The following is a 19,306-nucleotide window of genomic DNA, read 5'->3' on the forward strand; positions in this document are numbered from 1 at the left end:
TTTTGTGAACATGTACGCAACAGAAAAAATAGACTTGCTCTGCAATAAGTGCCGCCTGGAGAAAATGGCAGTGGGCCGAACCAATTTCTTCTCATATAAATTCCCTACAAATATTAAGTACATTTGTTTTAGCAACAGCACATAAGGAGGAAGCACACCCGTATTTTCAGCAGAACTGAAGGCACAGCAGACTTTACCCACTCTAGTGGTTATGGCAATTGTTTAATGATTAAGGCTCCAGACTCTTAGATCCACCGAGTTGCCTAATTCTGCAAATTACTTGGTTAATAACTTTGAAACCCGAAATCTCAGCCTCATCATGGAACGTGAAACGCACTTTTCTCCACTAAACGTCTATCTTCGCCCAGAAGGAAGAAAAACGTTATTCAGGAAGGGGTCGGAGGTCGGACAGGAGGCACCGGACCGTGCCCGTCCTGCAGCACCGGGACAAACCTCCCTCCCAAAATACTCTCTCTTTTTCCACTTAAATAAAGGACGGAAATCGCAGTGCCGCCCCGGCGCGACGCCTGGCAGAGCCTGTGCCACTAACGGCTGACTCCCGGCACCCCGGCACGCCAGGGCCGCAGCCCACGGGGTCCGGGGGGTGCCGGTGCCGGTGCCGGTACCGCCGCGGCCCCCGCGGAGGCACGGGGGAGCGGGGGAGTCTCCGCCTCCGCCGGACCCGCCCCGCCCTCGCAGGCACCGCCTCGCAGCCGGCCCGCCCGCGCCGCTCTTCTCGCCGCGACGCGGCGTGAGCCATAAAACCAACCGCCGCCGCTCACAGCGTCACCCGCGCGTTTTGCCACGTGCCGGAGGCGGAAGTGAGACACCGCCTGTAGCGGAAGCGAGACGCCGGGGCGGCGCGTGCTCAGCGATGGCGTTCCAGTAGCGGCAGCGGCGGCAGCAGCAGCAGCGGTTTCCCTCCTTCCCGCCTCTTCCGTCGTCGGGACCGGGTGGCGCGGCCATGGCCAGGGGTCAGGCGGCCACGGCTGTGAGCGGCGGGAGGCGGGCGCTGCTGCTGCTGCGGCCGCGCGGCGCGGACGGCGCCCTCCCGCCCGTCGCCGCCGCCTCACGTGACCGCTGCGCGCCCCCCTCCCCCGCGCGCCGCTGCCTCGGCGACTGGCAGCGCCCGGCCGCGCCGCCGGGCTGCGGGGCGGCCGTTAACGGCAGCGCGGGGTGGGGAAGGCGCGTCGGCGGGACCGGCAGGGAGAGCCGCCGCTGCGGGGAGCGGGGTGAGAGCTGGGGCGGGGAGGGTGGGTGGGTGGGTGCCCCGGTCACCTCACCTGGCCCCGGCAGTCCGGTGGCGTGGGGGTCCCCCGCGCCCCCTGGGGAGCCAGGGGCCTGCAAGGGGTGCGCTGCTGTCCGCAGCAGCTTTGGGAACTGTCCGTAGGGGTAATTATTAGGGCTGTTGTTTTCTCCCCCAAAGACTAAATTCGTTATCCTCCATTGATCTTTAAGTAAGACAGCTAAGGCATAGCCATGTTTTCTGTCCAAGTGTTTTAAAGTACAGTGTCTTTGAGGACAGAGAGTTCTGCCTCCTGACAATTTTCCTCACGTTCCATCTTGCATGCTTTCTGTCAGCTAGTTTATGCAAGTGTCCAAGTGGAAAGTACACCGTTTTGTATTTCCATTCAGTGTTGAAAATATTTTCTGTAAAAATAGTAAATGGCAAATTGTAAGTGATTACTTCTTGTCTAAAGGGCAACCAATGAAGGTTCGCTTCTTTAACAAAGAATGGAAAGAGTCTGTGGATTTAGTCCTCAAAGCTTTGAAGTGCTCACAGCTTCCACCGATTATGCTGGTAACAGTAAAGGAACAATTTTAAGACCCTGACACTTGGTGGGATTTTTCCAGGACATTATATTCTTGGAGAGCATCTCAGAAGTGCAGCAGTAGCGTTGTATTCTATTTTCAAGCTGTTGTGCATAGAGCTTGTTAGTCAGATACATTCTCAGTTTCAAGCAAGCTGTGATAATCTCAACGCACAATCTAATATTTTATCATAAATGAAAAATATTTGGGGTCATAATGAAACTCCTGGAAAGCAAACATGTTGGTTACATATTCTTTCTTAAAAATAACTTATGTTTTGTTTATCTTTTTTTCAGATGTAACCATCTCTGCATCATCATCTTTACAAAGCAAAGGGAATATTTCCTTATTGGGAAATAGGAAGCTTTTTTTTGACACTCATGCACTGGTATGCCTCTTGGAAGAAAATGGTAATTTGCTAGAAACGGGTAGCTATTTTTAATGTCACTTCATGAGTGGTTTTTTAGTTTACAAAGTTTGTGACTTACTTGTCCTTGATATCTGATGTTACAGTTTCAGTTTTATGGATTTTATTTTTTTTTTATATACTGGGTAAGAACATGTAGGGTTTTTTCTACTTCCAAAAGGAAACAGTGAGCTTATATAACTTTGATTGGAATAATTTATTATCCTAGTGGTAATTAAAAATGCTAAAGAGAAATCAAATTTTGAGAATTGAGAGTAAAAAACAGTTTTCAGCGTAGTGGTTTAAAATGTATTAATTGGATTCCTACATATTTAGTATATAGCACCTTGAATATGCAACAATGTATTATAATAGGATTGAATATGGGCTACTATATAAAATGCAGCTTTTAGGGTAGAACATAGAATACTATATAAAACATGGCTGCCCTTATGCTAAAACATAGATAAGGGAATAGATTATTTTGGATTCATGCTAATGTTGCTGAGGTGGGGAAGATACCTTAAGGTAAAGTTCAGTACAGCTGAATTGACTTCTAACAGCTCTCCATCCCTGAAAAGGAGAGGTCACAGTCCCTTTCCCATGCCATGTGGTTTTCTCTCTTTCCATGTGCCAATGTAACTCTCAGAAAACTCTCCAGCTCTTTTGCTTGACTGGTATTCTGAGATGCTAGTTTAATGAGCTCACAGAGTAGTTGCGTGAGCAGCAGGACAGGTACAAAGTGTCAGGAGGAGGGATGAGAAGAGAGAGAGAGGAGGGGGATTTTCCTTTTGGTGGTGGCAAACTTCTGTCAGCTCAGCTGTTGAAAGCGACTCGCTCTCAGACCCCATACGTGCTTTCTGACGCTTAACTGCTGGTTAGTTTGAAACAATCATGCTTTTGCAAGTGTTTCTTTTCATAATGGTTAAATCCTGTTCATGACATTTTTAATCCTACATTTTGAAAGTGGAAAAGTTGAGAGTATTTCTAGGGATAATGTTTTACAATAGTTCCCAATATATTCAGTTTAAAAGGTTTCTAATAGGGACTCAGAGGTTGGCAGGCCTAAAATCAGAGCAGTTAGCTCTGTTTTCCATTGTTGAGTTCTGCACATCTTCAGTGGTACTGAAGATTTATAGTATACTGAAAGTAAGTATCTGCTTTTCAGGGTCAGAATTCTTGCTCATAGAAATAACCACATGTGAGAGATGACATTCCATAATACTTCTAAAAAATTTCCAGTGTTTATCCTGCTGATATTGTAATAGTGCTGTACTACAGAAGCAGCTATAGTATGTCACAGACATAATTTTTGGGCGGGAGGGAACTTGGATGTGCTGACTGGTTGTGTTCTTTTGTTAGTGCTGGATCAAGAAGAGTATGTTTTATTATCTTTCATAACTGACATTTGTTTTAACTTGGTGCTGAGCATTAGCAAGTGGCTTTTCTGTAAACTGTCCAGATTTAGGTCTCTCTCTGAATGTTGTTGCATTTTCTTTTGCTTAGGGTTCACTACACAGCAGTCGGAGGTCATTGTATCTGCATTAGTGAAAATTATGAACACCAACCTGGATATGATTTACAAGGACATGGTCACCAAAGTACAGCAGGTTAGATCAGAGATAATGGTGGGGTTAAAGTAAATCAAAACCTAGTACGCCTGCTGATTAAATATATGTTGCTCTTTATTACTGTTAGACACTGTTCTTCACCTTCAAACTTTTAAAATACAAACATCCCTGGTATCTGTTGGCTAGTGAATTTTGTCTTGAGTTTATCAAATACTTACCAAAGTGTTCTGGTGGACCTTGAGATTTAGGTACTGTGAGTTGGTATGCAAGCCACAGGTAGTTTTTTTAGTTTCAACCTTACTGTAGCATGAAATAGAATTACTGAGAAGGCTTTTAGACAGACATAGGAGGTATTCAATGCATGGATTTGAATAGTTGCAGCTCCTACATATAGTCTTTTGTAGACTTGTAACAAGGAAGTACAGATTCCCTCCGTTACTTACCACCCTGTTATATGGTACCTTTTTATTTATCTCTTTGTGTCACAATGACATTTCTATTGTATTAGAATTGAGCTGAATTTTTTTATATATGATGCTTTTAGGACATGATTTATGTAGTTGTATACACTGATAAGATATAGGAACATGTATAGTTTGGATGCTGATATTGAAATCTGTCTCCTTTTTCTTTGATGCATACATTCATTGTTCATGGTGTCCTCTAAACCTACCCAGCATATACATCTTGGTGGGAGGAAGTGAAGAAAACTTGCTTGGAAATAGACTGATAATGCTGAGGATCTACAGAGATCCTTCCTGGCTGCCAGGAAATTGTTAGCTTTGACTTGTGAGGGAATGATTGTTTTAATGAATAATTGGGTCTGGAGGCAAGGTTTGTTCTAATGCTGGCTGTGATTTTTTGGGGGGCCCTTTGTCAGGTCATACAAAGGTAGATCCATGTAAGGAATTGGACATGACAGTGTTGAATATTGCAACGTTGAGCTCTTAGGCATCTGGCTCCAGAAATGAAACTGAAATTTGGAGTAAGACATGATTCACTGCATGTGGAACTTAGGCATCTTTGAATGGGATTCACAGTATCTGGTATGCTGGAATTCCCTGACACATAAGCTGGTCAAATAGACAACACTGACAAGCAGCACAGTTGAAGTACAACCTCTTGGGCTGCTCTGTGAGGCTGGGGTTCACAGAGCCAAGTCACCTTCTGAACACAAGCTTTAACTTATTTCATAGTAACTAGGCTGCTGTCTTAAAACATGAGATGCTGTCTTTGTAGTATAATAGTCTTGGCAGTAGGGCATCTCATTAAGAAGTGGGATACCTGGATTTTGCACCACCTTCCATCTAGGGAGGTTTCAGCCCATCCTTCCTAGCTTTTAGATTCCAGGTAAAGCAGACATGGGAGTGCTTCCTTCTCCTATGCTGAATTTGTTCCACAGTCAGTCAGGGACTGCAGTGTTAAAGGGACACTTTCTCCCATGGTTGGTTGTATTTTACAGTAAGCAGTCTACAATAAGCAATCGCAACCTCCTTCTATGCCCAGCTTTTTTGAATGAAAGTAAACACGTTTTTCTTTGTTTTGTGCTGAATTAAATGTTGCTACTGATGGTAGATGTTTTCTGAGACTGTTAGATTTGACCCTCAGGTGACTTTCTGCCATTAAGATTCAAATTTGCAGATTTGTATGCCATGCTAAGGTAGAAGCAGCTCAGGAGGTGTGTATGCCATGAACTCTGGCCAACACGATAAACCTGTACTTCCTTATAGTCTTTGAATGCGCAAGGGCTTATGCCAAAGGAGAATGAAGAGTTGGAAGAAGGTTTGGAACATTGTGGATGTAGCTATTACCATTAGGCCATAGTTGGGTAGGTAAAAGATAAAGTATTACACTGGTTAGATAAAACCTTAGGGAAAAAGAAATATATATGTGTGTGTATGTATAGAGATGAGGAAGAGGAAGAATATGGAAGATTCTGTTCTGTTTTCTGAGTTCACAGAAGAGGGAAGAGAACAAAAGCAAGCTGGAGACATCAGGGAGTAAGAGAAGAGGTGTCCACGGCAGTACTCTTTCTGTAGACTTTTTGTAATGTGTCCCATTGTTCCACTGACCCATTTTTTTCAGTCTTGTGGTCAGGTAGCCTGGTGAGGCATCTCCAGATGCCACTTAGAAATACAACACTGCAAGTTAGAATAACATTTCCTGACAAAAGTGAAGTTAGAGTGCTGTGTCAGATTTGTAGGGTTCTTAGTCCAGAATCAAAAGCAAGGGACTACTTATTAGAGGGAGATCTTCAGAGAAGAGAAGGCAGTCCCTGTTTGCATGTGTGGATAGTGTAGGATCTAGAACAATATCTACAGGCTTTTCTGTCCCTGAGAGTTGCAGAAGATTCTTGTTTGTCTTCTGTGAGCTCAGTATAATAGACTGACAAGAGCAATTAAAAGTATAAGTATAGTGCATAATTCTGAGTAGCGAAGCAGAGTGAGGCCCCTTGCAGGGGAGGTAAAAAAGGAGGTAATTACAAAAGAGTATGGCTGCACTGAGGAGTTTTGGTCTGAAAGCCAGCTTTCCTAATTTAGCTCAGACACCTCTTCTGTCCCTGATGCCTTTGCTGGCTTAAGAATTTGAAGATTTGGAAGAAACTATTTCCTACGCTATTAATTTAATTATTCTGATCTGTGTTAGCACTGCTAATTTTGTCAAACATTACCAACGTTTGAGCCTAACTTGCTTATTTTGTCACTGTCACTTAATTTATCTTACTTTCTGAAACTCAGATAATCAATCTGAAATTGCTGAATTAAAAATTTCAGTGTACCAAAATAGCCTATCATATTTGTAGGCACAGATGAGAAAAAACATTATAGTTATGATACGTTCTGAGGTTTTTCTTCCCTCTTTTAAAGGAAATTGCACTTCAGCAAGTAATGTCCCATATTGGTGGCGTGAAAAAGGACATGATTATTTTGGAAAAAAGTGAATTTTCAGCACTTCGTTCAGAAAACGAGGTAAAAATCACTATCTTGGAAAGTGCTATTCTAGCACTTGCTTATTTTTTCTAATGGTGCAAAAAAAGCGTCTTGCACCCAAGAGGTTGGCTCTGCGGCCAGTATGGTTTAACACCTTCATTAATGACCTTGTTATTGGGGCAGAGTGCACCCTCAGCAAGTCTGTAGATGATACAAAGCTGGGAGCAGTGACTGATACACCAGGCAGTTGTGCTGCCATTCAGAGGGACATCGACAGGCTGGGGAAATGGGATGACAGGAATCTCATGAAATTGAACAAACGGAAATGCCAAGTCCTGCCCCTCGGGAGGAATAACCCCATGCACCAGGACAGGCTGGGGGTGACCAGCTGGGAAGCAGCTTTGCAGAAGAGGCCCTGAGGGTCCTGGTGGATGCCAGGGTGACCATGAGCCAGCGATGAGTCCTTGTGGCAAAGGCAGCCAACAGCCTCCTGGGCTGTGTTAGGAGGGCTGCCAGTCGGTCAAGGGAGGTGGTCCTTCCCCTCTGCCTGGCACTGATGAGACTTCATCTGGAGTGCTGCATCCAGTTCTGGGATCTCCAGTGCACGGGAGACATGGACATGCTGGACAGAGTCCAACAAACAGCGAGAAAGATCAGTAAGGGACTGGAGCATCTGACATATGAGGAAAGACTGAGACAGCTGGGACTGTTTAGCCTAGAGAAGGCTCAGAGGGGATCTCATCAACGTATACAAATATTTGAAGGGAGGGTATAAAGAAGACGGAGACAGGCTCTTTCCGGTGTTGTCCAGTGACAGAGCAATAGGTAATTGGCACAGATCAAAATGCGGGAAATTCTATTTAAACATAAGAAAACCTTTTTTACTGTAAGGGTGGTAGAATACTGGAACAGCATACCTAGAGAGGCTGTGGAGTCCCTATCCTGGAGATATTCAAAACCCAACTGGACATGGCCCTGAGCAATCTGCTCTGGTTGCCCCTACTTTGAGCAGCAGAATGGACTGGATGATCTCCAGAGAGAGTTAATAGAAGATGCTACAGCTATACCTGTTTCATGTATCTTTTGAAAGAGATAAAGTAATAGAATAATTTGGGTTAGAAAGGACCTCTAGAGAACATTAGGTAGTTGCAGGCTGCAGTATGATTGCCATTTAGCCATCTCTTAAAGCTGAACAAACCCAGCTCTCTCTCCTCACCCCCTACCCCCAATATAGTGTGCTCCAGCCCCCCAATATCTTCATGGCCCTCTACTGGACTTGCTTCAGTATGTCAACATCTGTTTTTTACCAGGGAGCCTAAAGCTGGACACAGTACTTCCAGTGCAGGCTCTCAAGTGCTGAATGTGGGGAAATAATCACTTCCATTGGCCTGCTGGGTTTACTCTTGTTAATACCATCCTATGCATTTGGCCATCTTTACTGCTGTGGGACACTGCTAGATTCTGTCTTGTGCTGTTGTTTGGAAACGCACAGTACTGAGTAAACATGCATGTGTACACACATGCATATATACACATACTGAGGACATAGAGTTAAACCATGCTCGGTTTGCCTTCCTTTTCACATTATGGATTATAGTCATCGTTACTGATCATGCAAATTCATTAGTATTTCTAGATTATATGGTTTTATATACAGTAATAAAGTGTACAATTTTTTTCTACTCTCCCAGAAAATAAAACTTGAACTCCAGCAGATAAAGAAGCAAGTCATGGTAAGACACCATACCAATATGATTAAGAATTAACACCTGTCTAGTTTGCTTTAAAAAAAAAAAAAAATTTGTTGCTTTCAAGATTTTATTTTAAAAGCTGTGCTTAATTGCTGTGACATATAGGATACTGAAATGGCAGGTGATGGTACACTGTGGGCTGCAGCAGAGACAATTTCATGCATACTTCATTTATGGTGACAGAGAACTGTGAATGGTACAAGAGGTGAAGAAAAATTTAACTGAAGATTTTTTTACTTGCATGTCTTTAATTCAGATTCAGAAAGTGGCTGCCATGTCATGGTTAAGGCTGAGTGAAGTTCTGCATTTAGGGCTGCCTGTTACATGTAAAGATGCAACATACTTTTAAAATTATAGCACTTACTGATTGGTTTGGCTTTTGTGGTTTTGTTTTGTTTTTTTTCTCGGAAGACTTATCTGTTAGCTGTCCAGAATTTAAAATAGCTTTTAAACGGCTTCTTTAGGCCACCAAGTTTGGGACCATTATGTTTGGTCCCATTTGTTTGGGAGCAAATGACCATTGCAAGAAAACAGACTCTCTGTAGAAAACTTACTTTGTTAATTACCATACAGATTCTTATTCTTACCAGGTTTAAGCATCAGTGCTGTGTTTCTGTTCTTTATGGTTTGCCTGTCTTGACTAGCACTCCAAACACCCTTCTACCATCAAAACCAAGATTGTCTTAAAATCTATTATTTCAATGGGTGTGGAGTCATAAGCAGCCTTTACACAGAAACAAACATTCTTGTAAGAGTGATTAAGATTGGAAACTGGGAAACATTAACTGTTTTTAGGGAGTATGGACATCTGACTTGAGAACTGCTGTTTCCTGCTGAAATGTCCCTCTTAGTTGGAGGGATGGGGCACTCTTCCTTCCCTAGGACTTGTCTATGAAACTGTCAGACTATTGGACTTGTTGAGCTAGCTGACAATGTGGTCAAACTCAGCATAGTGCCTCCTTGCCATTTCTTTCCTATTCTCTTCAATTTCTTTTTGCACTGTCATCTCCAAAAAGAGAACATAAATTTCTCAAGGCTAATCCCGCATGTTTCATACTGTCTTACGAAGTGCTTAATGCATCTGGGTTTTCAGAATACCATTTTAAAATACATTCGGCATCTAATTTTTGAATTGTAACTTATTTTATGGTTTTAGCTGCATATAAATGAGTTAGTGAAATCCACTGGTAGAGCATCTGAGTCATCTTTTCTTAAGAGCTAGATGTCTTTAAATTTTACTTTTAACTGTAAATGTAATTCTCACAAGGGCAAGTTAGTTTATGTTTGCTCATACTTTTTCCTCTAAAAGACAAAAAGACACAATGTTATAAAAATATAAGAAAAATTTATTTCTAATTTTTGATTCATTAAACTGTAATGTATCATGTTGTAATGACATTAATTATAAACCAGTTAAAGTTAAAAAATTCGAACATAGAAATTGAGTCTAATTGTTGTTCATACTAACCTAATGAATTCTTGACTAGTTGACATTGGCCTACTTCAGAGATGCTTACTTGGTTCTAACAGTAGAATCACCCAGAACATCAGCAATCTTTCGCTTCTCCCACACATTCATCTGATCAGCAGTTTGCCGCATGACAAACTGTCAGCTGGCTGGAATTCCTGCCAGGAGGTTGCATTAAAATGGCAGCTGTCACTGAGAAAAGCAGGAATCACTTACAGCTATTGATGAAGTAAAATGCAAGTGTACAACTTATGGTAGTTTTAAAAAGTTAGATGTTTAAAAATATAATAAACATTTCCTGACTTCTAAAATGTCTGTAGCTTTTTCTGAAAGCCTTAGATATAGTCTTTAGAAACAGATTTTTTTTTACATTGGAAGGTTAGAAACTGCTTTTAAATTTGTTTTGAGCATCAAGGTTGCTTCATGGAGGAAGTCCAACTTACAGGTGTACCTAGGCATGGATTTCTAGAAATCAGAGAGTTATGGGATATATGAAACATTCCCAGCATTTATAGAAGGATGTGCTCTCAATTAAGTGCTGTTCTCAGTGTTCCGGTTTTAAAAGTAATTGTTAGTTTTTGATTCTGAGATGAAATTCATGCTATAGAACATGAGTATTTCCTGGGGGAAGAATAGGAATACTTATACTTTTGAAAATTATGTACGTTAATTGGAGAGAAGCTTGATTCCTGAGATATGTAAAGAAAGGCACAATATATTCGTCTGAGTTTTTTTCTGCTTATGGTTAAATAGAAAATCTTGCTTGCTGCTTTATCAGTTTTTTTCCCATTAGGATGAAATTACCAAAGTTCGTGCAGATAACAAGTTAAACCTAAACCTAGAGAAGAGCAGAGTAAAAGAATTGGTAAGTTTTGGTTACTTTCTTCTAGAAACATCTCAACACTGGGTAATCTTGAAATTGGGGTGAAAGCATCTTACCCAAAGAGCATTTTCATACTGATCTATAGTATCATTCAGCTTCAAGACGGTATTAATCAAAGTTACTCATCCTTATGCTGATATAGTACAAGATGCCATGTTTGGTTTTGTGTCTTTCTATTTTGATATTGTTTTGATATCAGGATTGACACATTACACTTAAATATATTAGATATTTAAGCTAAATATGCTGACTAGCTGCCTAGAGGTTTTCTATGTTATTAGTATATCTCTTTCTTTATTTTCACACTTAATTAAGTTTACACATTTCATTAAATTTATCATCATTGAAGATGTTTCATTTCCCTATAGTTAGAGAATTTATAGTGTAGCTAGTGTGTCAGGAAATACCTATTGTGAAAATAGTTGTAATTTATTTTTATTTTTTTAATTGTAACTGATACTGATTCAGATTGTTTTGAACTTTGAAATATCTGGTAGAACTGAATTGATGTGATCTTAAATTAGAATAACGTAGATGAAGAATTGGAAGATTAACAAGTTTTTGCATTATATGTAGCACTCTATTTAGAGTTCTGTTCCCATAGATTTTTTTTTTCATAGCTTTAAGGATCTCAAAGAAATTGCATCTTCTAAATTGAAAGATCTTTTAATGATATTTTTCTGTTAATATTATTTCTTGTTCAGTTCTTTTTCACAGGTGTGTAATGAAGACGTAATATTTATCTCCAATCTAGGCAATAAGAACTGTTCAAGTAGATATCATTTATCTTCTGTGTGTGCCCCCTGAAGTTTTTCACAATGATTAGTTTAGGTAACAGCTGTGTCAGTGATTTAGTATAATGACTAACAGTCTGTTAGCCCATGGTAGATGCTTGAATAAAGTGCAATTTGAGCAGGTAGAATTCTTGTTTAAAGGTTAATACTTCATGCTAATGTTATAAAAAAGCATCATATGAAATCTATTAACTGTATAGATCATAAGCTTTGCAATACTTCGGGCTTACAAAACCTATTTGAAACCACTTCACCAGTGATAAATTAGGCACTAGTGTTTTCTGGTATATTTATGTAGGAACTTGGAATCTGGACTCTGTCTATTGTGCAGAACACTATGTTATTTTGACTGCCTCCCAGGAAAAGCAACCTGTGCATGTCAACTTTCTCTTAAGAAAGTTGACCAACTTTGTAGTCTGTTGTGCAACTATAGTTCCATAGTTTCTATGAAAACTGCTCTTTTCTTATTTTCCTCCCCCCACTCCCCCACTTTAATTGCCAGCTCTGCCATGCATGAACAGAAAAGGAAAAAGGCAGATGAATGGGGAGCAGGTTGTAGCATATACGCTGAGTTGGGGGAGAGACATAATCCAGTATTTTCTATAGTAGGCAGAGCATCATTATCATATTTACTTCAATTGTAATGTGACTTAGGTCACATTATCTAGCTTTCTGAGAATAAAACTCAGGATAATTGAAGGTTACTGTTCATTCTTACTAAGTTACTATTCAGAAGAGAAATGTCCTAAGTTCAAATTGATTTAACTTGAAGCACTAAGTAAAATGTTCTTATCCTTCAGTTTTGCTTGGAATAAGTACTGAAGGAGAATTTCTTAATTTGTCAACACTGATGTGGGCAGTCTTTAATGTTTCAAACTCTAAATGATTTATCTTTTAATTAGTTCATTCTGCTTTACATTTCTTGGAGAATCCTACATTGCTTAATGCACATCCATTTATGCTGTGATTTATATCTGCAGTGATACAGATGTGATTTAAAAACTCGAAGTACGGTACAAAATTCAATGTGTATTCATGTGTTCATGCATCACAGTGCCTCTAAGCTTGCTGTTAAAAATCTCAAGATGCATCTGACAAAACTGAATTTTCTCTGCACTGTGAAAAACGTGGACCCAAGGGGAAATCTCCGTGTTGAATTTCAGGGGGGGAAGTTTAACCTTGTCTTTCCTCCTTTTTTTATGCGCTCATGTTACTACACGTGTGGTGATGCCTTGCAGTAAAAGGGTGTATTTCACTGTCTTAAACCTAAGTTTAAAATCCTTGGGTCTGGCCTAGAGAGTTCTAGCCACAAAGCAAAACTTGAACAAACAAAAACATCAAGAAAGAAGCTTGTAGAATATGAATTATTCAGAAAATGTGTATTTGGCTAACAGCATCTATTTAAAGTAAAACAGGTGAACTATTTCAATACATAAAATTGTTTATTTTAAATGTCATGGTTCTTTTGATAGTGATGATCAGTTTATGAATGTGAGGTCCAATTTTTATGTGAAATTTCACCTCAAACATAATTTTAATTAGATTCTTTTATGAATATTCTGCCATCTTACCACTTTCAAAAATGTATATTTATATAGAATGTCTGAATTTCTTTTTTATCCCTATCTTCATTTTACAGAATCTAGTGACTGTTTCATTAATTGTAGACATGCTGTTATTTGTCTTTGTTATGTCATTTTCTGCATTTGTAGCAGCCTGATGTCTCTTAACTTCATCTTTAGATCAGTCAAAAGTCCAAATAGAGCTCTGGATCTTTAAGGAGGGTTTTTCAATGCTGAGGCATTTACGTAGATTAATCTGACTTTAATATTAAAGTGGAATAGGCTTCCAGAGTGGAGGAAAAATAAAGCGACTTTCCACATGGGAATGTCAACAGATGAGGTTATTGCTGTGTAACTGAGATGGGTGCCTGATGACCTTAGTACTCTGCAGTACAGACGGGTGGTTTAGCAGCTGTTTATGAATAATTTAATTGCTCCAGTAGTGGGACAGGAATCATTATAGATGTCAAGGTAAATCATGAGTCAGAAAGGTAATCTGCCTTAAAGGTATGCTGCTTTAATTTGGATTTAACTTTCCTTGAACCCAAATAGCTATAACTTAAAAATAAGCCATGACTTCTGATGTTCCACAAATGAATGGCTTAACGTAAGATACAAATGTTCTATATTTAACAAATATATCATTAAATGATAGTCGGAACGATACAAATGGTGAGCGCATGCAGTGCTGGCTAAACATTTCTTTGATAGCTGAGTTTGATACGATATTTTAAAACTGTACTCACCTTCCTGAAGAAAGTAGATGGCTCAGTCTTAATTGTGCTTGTATGCTCAATGGATTAGTTAACTGTTCCAGAGTTACTGTTTAGAATCATAGGTCTTTGTTCTTCAGAAATGGAAATCTGCCAACCTTTCTTCCAGCTGCTTATTAATATATACAGTTTTTGCAGAAGATGAGTGTCTGATGGACTTGTGCTTTACAGTTCAGAGGTGTGGATGAACACCTGTCTCAATTGTACTTTTCCAAAGGACAGCAATTGTCTTACAATACTGTCTCCCAAGGGTTGTCAGACAATAATCCTGTCCAGATTCAGTGTTCTACAGAATTTGGAAACAAAGAAATATGCTTTTAAGTGTGTGTGGGGAAGTTTAATGACAGTATCATGTTTATCTTTTCTTTCCCCCCCGCCCTGCCTCCCTCTAGTACTCACTTAATGAAAGAAAACTACTTGAAATGAGGACAGAAATAGTGGAATTGGTAAGAACTTGGTAGCTGATTATTACACAGCATATCTTTTTGTACTTGTGTTATAGAGCTTGTATTCTTTTTGGAGTTGTTCCTGTCTTTAGGCACTTTAATGTACAAAATGTCATTGTGCTTTATTATTTACCCATGTATTTTCATATTGGTACAGGTAACTGAAGTGTCTACAGAATAAAAAGGCTTTCATATATATTATTAGACCCTCTGCATGTTATATATAAACTGTTCAGTGGTCACTTTGTTTTGAAACTTAATACATGTAGTATTTTCTCTAGATGGAATTCTACTCTAATGTTAGTTTATGAAATTTTTTTTTTTCCCCCTCTCATGTTCAGTGAGACTGAAACACATTGCTAGATTGATTTGGCTTCCTTTTAGAGGAGGTTTTTACCAAGCACTTCCTTTTTTGTTTCCTTTCTGTAGTATAGGGAATTATCCCTAGGAAGACGTCTGGCAGTAAATCATTAACTGATTCATAATGTTTCAGTAGTGCTGATTTGAAAATATCAGCAACTCAGCAGCTGTTGTTCTCAGTTTACAAGTTTGATCTTTCAGTCTTTTCTGAGTAATAATTCTATCCTATTTTTTTTACAGAAGTCCTGTCTTCTGTCATAATCAGATTCTGAATTTGTCTGTAGCTGTTTTTGTGGTAGAGTTCATTACAAGATGAAGACATGCTTTTTTACATCAGAAGACCAATTCTCAGTTTTTCTAATGATCCATAAATCTTTATGCTCCGGTATGTTTTTGTCACAAGAGGCTCTTAGACTTCTCAATAGCTCTTATAATTGAGCAGTGACTTTAATATTAGTGGGCCGAATGACAGATTGAAGTTAATGTTTATGCTGCTAGATTGAGATGAGAAGGCATCCAGTTCTGCCACCTTCTAGAGTACATGTTAAGGAACATGTAATCACATAAATTTTCTGAGTTCACCAAATTGTTCAATTCCTTGGATATAATCAGCTAGGAAGGAACTTGTTCTCTTTGAATGAAAACTAACATACATTTAAGGAGGAACCAAAAATACAAATTGAAGGGATGGGTTAAATTTCTAAATGAACTAGGAACTGTTCAAATTGCATCATTTTGTTGCTTTATTTTTTAGCATGCACAACAAGATCGAGCTCTGACCCAAACAGACAGAAAAATAGACACAGAAGTTGCAGATCTGAAAACAATGCTCGAATCGCACAAACTTGATAATATTAAGTACTTAGCAGGTAAGGAATCTGATGGTTGTCTCTGATGGTGAAACTGTTAAACGTTAAATGTTTGGCAAACTCTCGATTGACTGTATTCATAAAGGCCTTGATTAAAAAAAAATACTTGAAATAGTCTCAGTCAAGATTAGTAGCCTTATTTGTGTACTTAACCCAGACAAAGTTGCCTGTGATTTGCAACTTTATTTTGCATGGGCTATGGCTGTGTGACTTTTTGTTTTTCCCCCTGCTTTATACTGTAATAATAATGTGTAAGAGAAATCTAAAAGACTGCCTGTTAACAAGGACCAAAAAGTTCTGTGCCTGACTTAATTTATAAAAGCAGCCTGCTGCATGAATTTCTGGGATTTCTTCATCTGTCTGATGGAGTTCTATATGCAAAAATGGAACATTTCAGCTTTTCTGACTGTTCAGCATCACATTCTTTAAACTTTAATTTTTCAGGCATGTGCATTAGAAAAATACTGTATGTGTGCGTGTGCCTACATTATTGCTCTAGGTAACCTTAATATTTTGACATTTTGCTACTGAGTGTGCAGTGCTATTAAATGAGCAGGTTTGCAGTAGAAAATTATTCTTCTGATTTAGATTTTCTGATTATTCTTTCACAATGGATTTTGTCACAAGTACAATCACTTACATCTATTCATAGTACTGTACTTCAGGCATATCCTTTAGAGAGAACCATTACTGGAAAATAAAAGGCACTTTATTAAAATGAGGGGAAATTCTTTTCCCCACCATCCCTACTCAAAGACATGTTGAACTCTGCAGGGGAAAAAAAAAAAAATTCGAAAATAATTTGCATTGTGTTTGAAGTGCTCCTTTTGCAAACAATGGCAAAAATCTTTTGTCTGTATATCTAGAAACCAAAAGTTAATTTCATTTAGATAGGAATTTTAAAAATTGTAAATTGATAAGCCTTGTTAAAGATAGCTTTCATTTATTTATTTGCTGAATACTTGACTGTGATTTAATAATCCTGTTACTCATTTCCTCACTTTACAACTGTAACTTGCCATATTGATCTTTTTTGGAATGATAAGAAACTAAGTGCTTCTTTCAGCCTTTTGATAGTTTTCCAGCCCAGTTTTCCTGCATTCTTTTTTTCCTTCCTTCTTATTTGTCATTTTTGTGCCCCACCACCTTGAAATTGTTCTTACATGGCAAAAGGGTGGTGGTTACACTTTTAGTGTTGTAGTAAGATGTGTACATAGCTTTCTGAAGAAGTGTTCCGAGAGCTAATGATTTAATGTCTCCATTTTCCTCCCCATTTTTATTTTCTTTCAGGTTCAGTATTTACATGCCTTACTGTAGCACTGGGATTTTATCGTTTATGGATATAATAAAACATCAATTTAAAGGGACTTCTACTATCTTGGTTTCTGGGGAAAAAAAAAAAGTTTTATCTTTGCCTGAACTTTAACCAAGTCTTGACTGTTTTATTTATTTTTTTGTAAAGCAGACTATTGAGAATGTAACCAAAGATGTGCCTAGAAACAAACTGTACACATATCATGCATATTTTGAAACTTACCTCTGATGAAAGCATGGTATACACATTTCTGCCATTTCCCTCCATTCTGAACTGCAGTACACCTTGCTGCTACAAAGTGTCATATAAGCAAAGACTGGCATTCATACCAATGGTATGGGGCTGCATGCTGTAGAGAAGAATCTATGGAATTATGTTGCCTTGCCTATTCAGACATGCTTGCCGGAGTCAGTTGCATGTGTCAGACTGAAGTCTTGATTATTAATGTAAAACTGAAACTACACATTTTGTGGCTTGGAGGCACTCTTGTATAAGTAGAATTGGTGTTAACTGAATCATGCTTACTTCCCTCCTTCTAACACTTGTTCATACAGTTACTATGATCAAATATTTGTTTTGCTATTTTTATAGCATTATAGTTATCAGCTTGTTATTGTCCAGATGGCCATCCAATCAGTCATGTTTCATGAGAGAGTACTGTGTAATGATAGCAGTGTTTGCTGCTAGTTTTGTTTGTCATATATTTGTAGAGGTTTTTGTGACTAACTTGCCTTTGGTACATATAAGTGTCTGATACTCATTTCATATGCTAATTATTAACTTTACCACTGTAACTGGAAGTTTGAAATGCAGTATAATACACTAGTTGTGGTAATTTACGGTTAAGTGATATGAAGTGTCTCTGGTGCTGCCTTCTTGATGGAAGGGAATTGATGCTTCTAGAAAGGAAAGAGATTTTAAATGGTAGTTATCAAGCAGGGTCTTAGGTGAGGGAACCACAATACCGACAGTCTTCTGGGTTTTTTGTTGTTTTACTTTAAAAAAAAAAAAAAATCCTGTTGGTTCTTCAAATATGGAACTTTGATAATGATTATAGTAATGAAAGCAGTAATGGAGACCTGCAAGGATGTTTAACCATTTCTGAGCAAGCCCATATGAACCAGCAAGTGCAACTGAAAGCAGCGAAGGAAGGCATCCAGTGTATCCAGATATCTGTCATTCTTCCACTGATGAAATGACTGCTTTAGTAGCAGAGCTGCCATCTGTGTTCCTTCAGTTAAGGGAAATTTCCCTTTCTTGCTTGCTCTTAGGAGGAGAGAACAATCTATGCACTGGTAATAAATGCTGTTAGAGCACAATCACGGCTTTGCTTAATTAAAGTAAAGCTGTTTGGCTGCTTTGTGCCTGTACTGCAAGAACCATTTAACTTTTTTGGTGGTTGGGAGTGCCAACTTTGATCACGTGCAAGTGCGGAGGAAGAGATGGATGCCTGTAACAATACTATACTGGCCTGAAATAAAGAATTTTGAATACTTCATAGAATGTGCTGAGTTTTCATTATAAATGCAACTTTTTAATTTCAATTTAATCTTTTTGAAGGTAAGTTACTACTAATAGGACTTCTTTTAAGCTAAGAATTAGCAAAGTCAACAGTCCCTCTAACACACTGAAGAGGAAAGAACAGTCAATGTAAGGAATACTATTATTGCAGACTAACTTAACAGTCCCTCTAAATTGAATGAATCTATATTTAAGATCCTCACTTTTTTGTTTAAAAAATATTTTTTGTACTAACTTATAGGACTTGACACTTTCTCAAATTAGACAAGCAATAATTTAATGTTTGGAATGACTTCAGTATTGGTTCTTATCTTCCCAGGATAGATGATTCTATGTATGTCTATGTAATCAGTACATCTTTGCCTGTATGCCTGAGCATCTGATAAATAGTCACTAAAATAACTGTTTAGAACTAATTTTACATATAGGGTCTATCCTGCTAAAAACAAATACTGTGCAAATAAATTCGTTTTCAGGGCAGGTGGAAGGAGGAAGTGAAAGATTATAGAGCAGCATTGTCCTGGAATTAGCAAAGTGTCAGGCAAAGCAGCGCTTCTCAGTGAGTGTTCTAAACAAGGAATAAAGTTAATATGTCACTCAGGAAAAGGACACTATAAATAGAACACAATTATTATTTCCTAGCCCATAAAGTCTTCAAGTGTGGTGTAAAAACTTGTTACTCCTATATGCATAGATCCAAAATCATCTCCGATTTCCTCTAATTTTAAAGATCAGTGTAGCAATCTAACACAGTCTCATCATGTGTACCACATGTATATATTGGCATTCCAAAAAGGTAGAAAATCCCTCCATATATTTCCAAACACAAATTCTTTGAAAGAGAG

The 19,306-nt window shown here is 38.7% G+C and overlaps 1 protein-coding gene across 1 annotated transcript; it reads left to right on the forward strand.

Annotated features, from left to right (window-relative positions):
• Positions 1-876: 876 nt before the first annotated feature.
• Positions 877-18,430, forward strand: MCUR1 (mitochondrial calcium uniporter regulator 1). The gene is made up of 9 exons (XM_050891252.1): positions 877-1,232; positions 2,109-2,222; positions 3,725-3,828; positions 6,657-6,758; positions 8,411-8,452; positions 10,732-10,803; positions 14,343-14,396; positions 15,511-15,625; positions 16,916-18,430. The coding sequence occupies exons 1-9, from the start codon at positions 965-967 to the stop codon at positions 16,969-16,971; spliced, it is 927 nt and encodes a 308-aa protein (XP_050747209.1). The 5' UTR covers positions 877-964; the 3' UTR covers positions 16,972-18,430.
• The last annotated feature ends 876 nt before the right edge of the window (positions 18,431-19,306 follow it).

This window comes from Gymnogyps californianus, chromosome 2 (genome assembly GCF_018139145.2).
Source record: "Gymnogyps californianus isolate 813 chromosome 2, ASM1813914v2, whole genome shotgun sequence".
NCBI lineage: Eukaryota > Metazoa > Chordata > Aves > Accipitriformes > Cathartidae > Gymnogyps > Gymnogyps californianus.